General features: G+C 43.8%; 1 protein-coding gene across 1 annotated transcript in view; it reads left to right on the top strand.

The window, feature by feature from the left end:
* The first annotated feature begins 239 nt into the window (after positions 1–239).
* The window catches only part of LOC135543484 (FERM and PDZ domain-containing protein 4-like), a 45172-nt gene continuing 34188 nt past the window's right edge, over positions 240–11223 (top strand). Inside the window, 1 exon segment of the mRNA XM_064970782.1 lies at positions 240–632. Coding sequence (XP_064826854.1) covers positions 592–632 — 41 coding nt within the window. The 5' untranslated portion in view covers positions 240–591.

Genomic DNA, 11223 nt, shown 5'->3' with positions numbered 1-11223 from the left:
CTCTTTCCATTCCTCTGCTGCACTCCGCCCTCCCCAGGCAATTCCGAGCATCCCTCCCTATATCTCTCCACCCCTCTCACTTTCATAAAGGGGTGAAGACCAGGGGGACGGATGGCTCCTTTCTTCTCCGCGGAGGATGTGTGAGTGCTGGGATTTGTGATTTGAGTCCCTCCTCCTTTCCTTGCCTTCCCTTCCCTCCCTCACTCCTCCATCCCCCCTCCTTCTCTTCATCACCTCCCTCTCCTTCTTTGCTTTTATTCTCCATATAGCTCTGGACCGGCACAATCTCCCAGTTCAGCTGAGATGGAGACCACCCAGACAGGGCTCAGCGTTGCCCACCACGGCCAGGAGGAGAGCGGGATAAAGCGGACTGGCTAGTCAGAGGGGGGTCCTTCACTGGCCCACCCTATACCCTCTCAAGGGCTTTACTCTGGATAGGCAGGACAGGTCTTAAGGCTTTGCGCTTTCAGCAAGGAATGACACTTCTGCTTTTTGGACTTCTCCAATGTTTTGGCACCCCTACTCTGGATTTGAATCTGTATCTAATCGCCATCTGGAGTGCCTGAGTTTTTACAGCCGTAACTCAAACGCATGGACGTCTTTGGTTTCGCGAAGATGGCAAAGCTGTCAGGGTGAGTGTGTGTACTGTACTGGGACAAAAGAAACTAAGCGGGCGCGCTGGGAGGGGTTGAGGGTGGCGGAGGTTGTCTCTGCATAGGAACAAGGAGTGTGTGACCAATGAGCGAGCAGTCTGTTGTGCTTGGGAGCCGAGTGTGGATTGCAACACGAGCAGTGATTCAGGACTCAGGCCACGGCCTTGTGGCTGATCCAAAAAGTTCTGAGAGAGAGAGCTGAGCGACTGTGTTTGGCCAGAGAGTTAGATAAGTTGCAAGAGAGAGTTTGACATAGAGAGTGTGAGAGAGTAAGATAAAGATTAAGGGGAAGGGAAGGTGTGTGAACTAGAGAAGAGTCATAATTTATTTGAGTGAGAAAGGACAGAAAGCAGACATGGAGATGATGTACCAGAGAGCTACAGAGGGAGGAGAAAAGGAAGAACAGAGTAACATCAAGATAAAGCAAGGTAAGTAAAGTGACCAGAAGCAGAAAGAGGAGAAGGCCCAACAGGGAATGTGAAAATGATAGTGAGGGGTGGTGAGATACGGAGGAGGGAGGGAGACAGAGAGAGACAGGGAGAGAAGAAACTCACTATCAATGAGAATTGAATTGAAACAGAGGAGGTTCCATAAGTAGAATGTTGTTGTAATGATGAATAGCTCAGAACACAATTCTTCCTGATCTCTGTGACTTTACACTCCAGTCACCCTGCTTCTAGTCCACACACACACACACACACACACACACACACACACACACACACACACACACACACACACACACACACACACACACACACACAGTGCCTGTAGCACAATCACACACGCACACACATGCAAACAGAGCATGGAGCACACACAAACACTGTAACACAATCACACACACAGACGTTGGGATGATCCCTCCCATTGTGTGGGGTCGCAACACTAAACCCACTAAACATGGCTCAAAACAAAATCTTTTAAACCTCAGCACACAGAGAGAGGTCTACAGCTGGAATGAATCATTCTCTCTCTCTTGTAAAGTAGTGGGAGTGTGCGGCGTAGCTCGGCACCTAAAGTTTGTAGAGGCCCGGGATCTTCTGGGTTCCTTCGAGGGATTACTTTATTAAGAGAGATTAGGCAGCTCATTGAAACTAGTTGGGGCTGTTATTGGCTGGAAACGTTTCAAACGGGGGTCATCGATGCTTATTGATGTCTCTGTATTGTTTCCAGGGGAACCACTTTCACTGGGGACGGGGGGGGGGCACATTCTGAAATTGCATTTTTGTTCCCTCCTAGTTTTATCATTGGAATGTGATTTTAAAAAAGCGATGCAAAGGTGTGCTTTAGGACCATGAGGATGGCTCTGAGCAGTCGGGTAGAGACTGTTTGGAGTGTTTATCCGACGGGGGGAATATATATATACAATACCAGTCAAAATGTTGGACACACTTACTAATTCCAGGGTTTATCTTTATTTGTACTATTTTCTACATTGTAGAATAATAGTGAAGACATCAAAACTATGAAATAACACATGGAATCATGTAGTAACTCAAAAAGTGTTAAACAAAACAAAATATATTTCACATTTGAGATTCTTCAAAGTAGCCACCCTTTGCCTTGATGACAGCTTTGCACACTCTTGGCATTCTCTCAGCCAGCTTCAACTGGAATGCTTTTCCAACAGTCAAATCAAATTTATTTATATAGCCCTTCGTACATCAGCTGATATCTCAAAGTGCTGTTCAGAAACCCAACCTAAAACCCCAAACAGCAAGCAATGCAGGTGTAGAAGCACGGTGGCTAGGAAAAACTCCCTAAAGGCCAAAAACCTAGGAAGAAACCTAGAGAGGAACCAGGCTATGTGGGGTGGCCAGTCCTCTTCTGGCTGTGCCGGGTGGAGATTATAACAGAACATGGCCAAGATGTTCAAATGTTCATAAATGACCAGCATGGTCAAATAATAATAATCACAGGCAGAACAGTTGAAACTGGAGCAGCAGCACGGCCAGATGGACTGGGGACAGCAAGGAGTCAGCATGTCAGGTAGTCCTGAGGCATGGTCCTAGGGCTCAGGTCCTCGGAGAGAGAGAAAGAAAGAGAGAATTAGAGAGAGCATACTTAAAATCACACAGGACACCGGATAGGACAGGAGAAGTACTCCAGATATAACAAACTGACCCTAGCCCCCGACACATAAACTACTGCAGGATAAATACTCGAGGCTGAGACAGGAGGGGTCAGGAGACACTGTGGCCCCATCCGATGACACCCCCGGACAGGGCCAAACAGGAAGGATATAACCCCACCCACTTTTCCAAAGCACAGCCCCCACACCACTAGAGGGATATCTTCAACCACCAATTTACCATCCTGAGACAAGGCAGAGTATAGCCCACAAAAATCTCCGCCACGGCACAACCCAAGGGGGGGCGCCAACCCAGACAGAAAGATCACATCAGTGACTCAACCCACTCAAGTGACGCACCCCTCCTAGGGACGGTATGAAAGAGCCCTAGTAAGCCAGTGACTCATCCCATGTAATAGGGTTAGAGGCAGAGAATCCCCGTGGAAAGAGGGGAACCGGCCAGGCAGAGACAGCAAGGGCGGTTCGTTGCTCCAGAGACTTTCCGTTCACCTTCACACTCCTGGGCCAGACTACACTCAATCATATGACCCACTGAAGAGATGAGGTTGAGACCGAGTTTGCATCTCTCACATGGGTAGGCAGACCATTCCATAAAAATGGAGCTCTAAAGGAGAAAGCCCTGCCTCCAGCTGTTTGCTTAGAAATTCTAGGGACAATTAGGAGGCCTGCGTCTTGTGACCGTAGCGTACGTGTAGGTATGTACGGCAGGACCAAATCAGATAGATAGGTAGGACAAAGCCCATGTAATGCTTTGTAGGTTAGCAGTAAAACCTTGAAATCAGCCCTTGCCTTGACAGTCTTGAAGGAGTTCCAACAAATGATGAGCCCCTTTTGGCTGTTTTTCCTTAACTCTGTGGTCCAACTCATCCCAAACCATATCAATTGGGTTGAGGTCGGGATTGTGGAGGCCAAGTAATCTGATGCAGTACCATCACTCTCCTTCTTGGTCAAATAACCCTTACACAGCCTGGGGGTGTGTTGGATCATTGTCCTGTTAAAAAACAAATGATAGTCCCACTAAGTGCAAACCAGATGGTATGGCGTATCGCTGCAGAATGCTGTGGTAGCCATGCTGGTTAAGTGTACCTTGAATTCTAAGGTCAGGTTTTGCTGGTTTCATCGATAAAATATCACAACGATAATTTAAAGTTTTACCACCACAGTCGACCGTTGAATTATTCTATGAATCTGCTGTTTCTCAGAGCAAGGTGCAAGCAGCGTCACACATATGTTTGAATATAGAAATCAGAGAGGCAGCCAGCTGGGAGAAACCAATCGGTCAGCACAGGCAGACCAGCCTGAACGGGCTCTCCATGCAACCCTTAAAGTTGCACGATTTTCTTGATTTGAGTCACAATAATCCTCCCAAGGGATTTTGACGGGTGATCATCACGGCACACATGACCCCCGCTTCATTCAACAGGATGAAATCGCTGCAGCATGTCTCCCTCTGTCCGTGTGTCTTTCAGTCAGTCAGTCAGAGGAAAGCGAGAGAGAGAAAGGAAGGACAAACAAGAATAGAGGAACAAATAAATAGACAACAGGGATCCACAATGCGTTGTATTATGAAAGAAAAGACTGAGGGATATTAAGTGGAGGTTGTTGCTCGTGGAGCTCTGAGTCGGGACACTGTAAAGACACCCACATGTTGTGTGGGTAGTTAGTGTTGATTATGTAGAGTCTACGTAAGGGATAATCAACGAGGGGTGTGAGTTCTATGAGTTCCATATGAGTTCTATGGAAAATAATGAACGACGTCAAAGATTTTTTGTAACTAAACCAAGATAGACCACAGCTTGTTGTTTCCAATGTGAACAAATTAATCAGAGTGGGCAGAGCCTAGCACTCGCTAGCGATATGCTAATGACACGTTCTAGTATACATCTGCAAATTTCCGTTAGGGAACGCCTACTCTGTGAAGTGTGTGTGTGCAATAACTCAATTTGCCTTTGCACTCATTCTAAACAGTGCATTGTTTTGTTTTACTTTTGCAAAGGGTAAAGTCCACTCTGTTCATAACAAATTCTAGTTTTGGGAACAGAAAAATGTATTTAGATCAAATGTTAATTGATGCAAACATTTACAGAATGTCTGACAATATCCATCTCGTTCCATCTTCTCCCACTGCCCGCCAGTGGGGTTCCTCTCACTACCATGCTTGGTAGTGGGTGGAAACGCCACCCAGATGCTTCCCATTTATACATCCAGGGAAATATCTTTCTCTTTGTTCTATCTGTGACAATGGGGAAGGTGTGTCCTTCCATGGAGTTGCATTATTCTATTATTCTTCCAGAGAACACAGAGCTCTGAGTAGATTATCCATTTTATACCATTGCTATAATTGCGAACATAATTGTCACTAGAAACATGTTAATTTTCAGGTAGAAATGTGTTCAACATCCACTAAAGTAGCTAGCAAGTTAACTTGATAGCTATAGTTGTTGCCGTGGTTTAGCTAACCAAACCATCAGTCCAAGCTTCCTATTATGAAAATCAAATTCAACAGTACCAATAAAGTTTTCAATTCGATTTTGCTTTAAAAAGCAGCTCAAACCCAATATGTAAGAATGAACTATAGCCACTGTATTCTACCTTGTGTTACAGGAAATTAGAAAACGGGTGGGTCTAAATCTGAATGCTGATTGGTTAAAACCGCATTCACGCCGGCGTCTATTCCACAAGTTACCACTGGCTAAATCTGACATTAAAATGCCTATTTACTCTGTTCCATCTGACTACGCAATCCACTGTTTCATCAGCCCAGCCAAGCAATTTATAAACTTGATTTCCACTATAAGAAATTTCTACACATTATCTCACATTTCTTTTAGACTAATATTTAGTTTTAATCAGCGGAGATTTGTATAAACCTTGCTGTCTGTCTCTCCGACATTTGCAACATTGATTCAATATTCAAATTCGATCTCCAGCTGTCCCATAGTAATGAACGTGTTGGGAGTCGGGACAAGACAGACAGGCAGGCAACGTTTCTCAGCCAGTCGACATCATGAATCAGCTGGCATCGCTTTTATGGATTTATGCAAAGAAATGTTCATTGAAAAAAGGTCAAACGAAACAAAGTGCAGCTAGATTGCAGTCTTTCCAGTGTCAGTTTGAAGTGATTGTGTTAGTTGTGTTGTTGGCTAGCTCCTCTGAACAATAGTGTCCCTACGAGAGAGCACATTTTCTATGCCAGGCGAAATCGCGCCTCATTAGCTCATTGTTATGGATGTATCCAAATAAATGTCAATACAAAACTGCTTAAACAAATGCTAATGCAGCTACTATTGTTATTCTGGCTGCACTGTTGATGTAATTCGCTAGCTAGCAAGCAAGGGATAAGAAAGTTGCCAGCCAGTATGTCCATAGATACAGAAAAAAAAGACTGAACGACTGGGTCGTGTCTCTGTCAACCGAACCAATTGAATGAACAACCATCCGGCTTGGGTAGCAACCCTAGATTTGTATCGGGACTATATCTTGTCGAAGGATGAAATAGTATGAATAAATTAATAAAAATAATGTTTTCAATTAAAATATGTATATCAATATTTGAATATGGTGGTAACCCATTGCATAAAAGTGATAATGCCCTTGAAGACTGTTTGGAGGACATATTGGCACGGTTTACTGGCCCTTGATGGCTTCTCAGGCATTATCATTTTTTTAATTTTTATTATTATTATTTTTTTTTTATCTTTATTTAACTAGGCAGGTCAGTTAAGAACAAATTCTTATTTTCAATGACGGCCTAGGAACAGTGAGTTAACTGCCTGCTCAAGGGCAGAACGACAGATTTTTACCTTGTCAGCTCAGGGATTTGATCTTGCAACCTTCCGGTTACTAGTCCAACGCTCTAACCACTAGGCTACCCCTTTTGGGGGTTTTCGCAATATGTTGAAATGAAGGTATCTGTTCAATTGTTGTTGTTTTTCCTTTGCCAAGCAACAAGAAGGAAACTCATGTTTGAATCTCCCACCCACCTTCCGGTGATGTAGAGCAACAAATAGGTCGCAGCCTTCTCTGACAAATCATGATCTCGTGGGGGTGGAGCTCCAACGCATTGATTGAAACTAGAAAGTCATCTTCAGCCAGGAAATTAAGTCCACTGTATGGAACCAATTAGTTTGCTTGTTTTGTTTTTAACGGAAGCAACATTAGTCACGGCAGAAGCTACCAAGTCTTAAACCTCTTGTCAGATGTGGTGTCGAAGAGACAAATACAGCAGAGAAAGACTACTTTTTGAAAACAATAGCCTGTATAGACAGAGGATTAATCATACAGTAGCATTTCTAACTTCTGGTTACACTGAAGAGACCAAGCACATCCCTTCGTCTCATCTCCCCTCCTCTCCTCCATTTATCACCAGCTTCCCCCAGATCAATTATGGAAATAAAGAAAAGCAAACAACCTTTTTTTTTTTGCTTTCAATTTCATTTCTAGCTCATGCTGCTCTGGCAGGAAAATAAATGAGCTTTCGGGGAGAGTGCGCTGGCTAACCACTTACATGGTGATTCGCACCAAGCGAATGAACGGAACAGAACTGAACTTTGGGTCCCAAGTCCTCTGGTTACTTTTAGATGTTTGTCCATTTTGTTTTTTTTAGGCCTTGTTTTGACAGCAGTTTGTGTCAAGGTAATTGTCCGATTTCTGGCTAAACCTAACATGCTCTTCGGGTAGTGCCTTTTAGCAGATGCTATTTCCAGCTACTCTCTGTTTTACTTTCCATGCATTTGTGCAGTGGAGTGTGGAGGGGAGAATGCAGTGTTTATGCTCCTGAGCACTGATCAACTTAGAGTTATCCTGTTTGGAAAATGTAGAGTGTTTTTAATGTTGACCGTCACATTTCAATTGGGTGTTTTCCAATTAAGTGGGTGCTATCATTTTCTATGTTAGATTACAACCACAAATCAAATCAAATTTATTTATATAGCCCTTCGTACATCAGCTGATATCTCAAAGTGCTGTACAGAAACCCAGCCTAAAACCCCAAACAGCAAGCAATGCAGGTGTAGAAGCACGGTGGCTAGGAAAAACTCCCCAAAAAGGCCAAAAACCTAGGAAGAAACCGAGAGAGGAACCAGGCTATGTGGGGTGGCCAGTCCTCTTCTGGCTGTGCCGGGTGGAGATTATAACAGAACATGGCCAAGATGTTCAAATGTTCATAAATGACCAGCATGGTCGAATAATAATAAAGCAGAACAGTTGAAACTGGAGCAGCAGCACGGCCAGATGGACTGGGGACAGCAAGGAGTCAGCATGTCAGGTAGTCCTGAGGCATGGTCCTAGGGCTCAGGTCCTCCGAGAGAGAGAAAGAAAGAGAGAAGGAGAGAATTAGAGAACGCACACTTAGATTCACACAGGACACCGAATAGGACAGGAGAAGTATTCCAGATATAACAAACTAACCCTAGCCCCCCGACACATAAACTACTGCAGCATAAATACTGGAGGCTGAGACAGGAGGGGTCAGGAGACACTGTGGCCCCATCCGAGGACACCCCCGGACAGGGCCAAACAGGAAGGATATAACCCCACCCACTTTGCCAAAGCACAGCCCCCACACCACTAGAGGGATATCTTCATCCACCAACTTACCATCCTGAGACAAGGCTGAGTATAGCCCACAAAGATCTCCACCATGGCACAACCCAAGGGGGGGCGCCAACCCAGACAGGATGACCACATCAGTGAATCAACCCACTCAGGTGACGCACCCCTTCCAGGGACGGCATGAGAGAGCCCCAGTAAGCCAGTGACTCAGCCCCTGTAATAGGGTTAGAGGCAGAGAATCCCAGTGGAAAGAGGGGAACCGGCCAGGCAGAGACAGCAAGGGCGGTTCGTTGCTCCAGAGCCTTTCCGTTCACCTTCCCACTCCTGGGCCAGACTACACTCAATCATATGACCCACTGAAGAGATGAGTCTTCAGTAAAGACAAAGTTTGAGACCGAGTTTGCGTCTCTGACATGGGTAGGCAGACCGTTCCATAAAAATTGAGCTCTATAGGAGAAAGCCCTGCCTCCAGTTGTTTGCTTAGAAATTCTAGGGACAATTAGGAGGCCTGCGTCTTGTGACCGTAGCGTACGTGTAGGTATGTATGGCAGGACCAAATCAAAGAGATAGGTGGGAGCAAGCCCATGTAATGCTTGGTAGGTTAGCAGTAAAACCTTGATATCAGCCCTTGCTTTGACAGGAAGCCAGTGTAGAGAGGCTAGCACTGGAGTAATATGATCAAATATTTTGGTTCTAGTCAGGATTCTAGCAGCCGTATTTAGCACTAACTGAAGTTTATTTAGTGCTTTATCCGGGTAGCCGGAAAGTTGAGCATTGCAGTAGTCTAACCTAGAAGTGACAAAAGCATGGATTAATTTTTCTGCATCATTTTTGGACAGAAAGTTGATTTTTGCAATGTTACGTAGATGGAAAAAAGCTGTCCTTGAAATGGTCTTGATATGTTCTTCAAAAGAGAGATCAGGGTCCAGAGTAACGCCGAGGTCCTTCACAGTTTTATTTGAGACGACTGTACAATCATTAAGATTAATTGTCAGATTCAACAGAAGATCTCTTTGTTTCTTGGGACCTAGAACAAGCATCTCTGTTTTGTCCGAGTTTAAAAGTAGAAAGTTTGCAGCCATCCACTTCCTTATGTCTGAAACACATGCTTCTAGCAAGGGCAATTTTGGGGCTTCACCATGTTTCATTGAAATGTACAGCTGTGTGTCATCCGCATAGCAGTGAAAGTTAACATTATGTTTTCGATTAACATCCCCAAGAGGTAAAATATATAGTGAAAACAATAGTGGTCCTAAAACGGAACCTTGAGGAACACCGAAATTTACAGTTGATTTGTCAGAGGACAAACCATTCACAGAGACAAACTGATATCTTTCCGACAGATAAGATCTAAACCAGGACAGAACTTGTCCGTGTAGACCAATTTGGGTTTCCAATCTCTCCAAAAGAATGTGGTGATCGATGGTATCAAAAGCAGCACTAAAGTCTCCGAGCACGAGGACAGATGCAGAGCCTCGGTCCGATGCCATTAAAATGTAATTTACCACCTTCACAAGTGCCGTCTCAGTGCTATGGTGGGGTCTAAAACCAGACTGAAGCATTTCGTATACATCGTTTGTCTTCAGGAAGGCAGTGAGTTGCTGCGCAACAGCCTTTTCTAAAAATTTTGAGAGGAATGGAAGATTCGATATAGGCCGATAGTTTTTTATATTTTCTGGGTCAAGGTTTGGCTTTTTCAATAGAGGCTTTATTACTGCCACTTTTTGTGAGTTTGGTACACATCCGGTGGATAGAGAGCCGTTTATTATGTTCAACATAGGAGGGCCAAGCACAGGAAGCAGCTCTTTCAGTAGTTTAGTTGGAATAGGGTCCAGTATGCAGCTTGAAGGTTAAGAGGCCATGATTATTTTCATCATTGTGTCAAGAGATATAGTACTAAAACACTTGAGCGTCTCTCTTGATCCTAGGTCCTGGCAGAGTTGTGCAGACTCAGGACAACTGAGCTTTGAAGGAATACGCAGATTTAAAGAGGAGTCCGTAATTTGCTTTCTAATAATCATAATTTTTTCCTCAAAGAAGTTCATGAATTTATCACTGCTAAAGTGAAAGTCATCCTCTCTTGGGGAATGCTGCTTTTTAGTTAGCTTTGCGACAGTATCAAAAAGGAATTTCGGATTGTTCTTATTTTCCTCAATTAAGTTAGAAAAATAGAATGATCGAGCAGCAGTAAGGGGTCTTCGGTACTGCACAGTACTGTCTTTCCAAGCTCGTCGGAAGACTTCCAGTTTGGTGTGGCACCATTTCCATTCCAATTTTCTGGAAGCTTGCTTCAGAGCTCGGGTATTTTCTGTGTACCAGGGAGCTAGTTTCTTATGAGAAATGTTTTTAGTTTTTAGGGGTGCAACTGCATCTAGGGTATTGCGCAAGGTTAAATTGAGTTCCTCAGTTAGGTGGTTAACAGCCTTCAGTTCTGAGGATATTCAGGTAGTGGCTTAAAAAATTTAGAACTTCTTGTTTTAGAGTACATAGAAAATGCCTCTCTGAGTGGTGGGCAAAAGTAAGATTTATAAATAAGCCTCTATGTTTGAAGAGAGACAGAATCATCTATAAGGGACATATTGGCACTCTGTGCTCAACCAACCTGGCCTCAGGGCAATTTGTAAGATTTAGTACGTACATTTCTTTCATCCATTGAGTATGATACTGTATATTACATTAAGTTACTCTATGAATTAAATAGTGGTCGTACACTATGATACATTGCTTTCCATCCGTTTAGAATGACATATTACATTAAGTTACACTATGAATGAAATGGTGGTCGTACAATAGGATACGAATTCGAGAAATTATAGTATCATACGTCTTACCCGGTCGTACAATATCATAGGAATTGGATGATGTGACGTATTGTACAATTAGGGACATATGCTATTATACCTCTTTCTTTGAGACCAGGCT

This window comes from Oncorhynchus masou, chromosome 7 (assembly GCF_036934945.1).
Source record: "Oncorhynchus masou masou isolate Uvic2021 chromosome 7, UVic_Omas_1.1, whole genome shotgun sequence".
In the NCBI taxonomy this organism is placed as follows: domain Eukaryota; kingdom Metazoa; phylum Chordata; class Actinopteri; order Salmoniformes; family Salmonidae; genus Oncorhynchus; species Oncorhynchus masou.
This window is presented reverse-complemented; position numbering and strand designations above follow the sequence as displayed.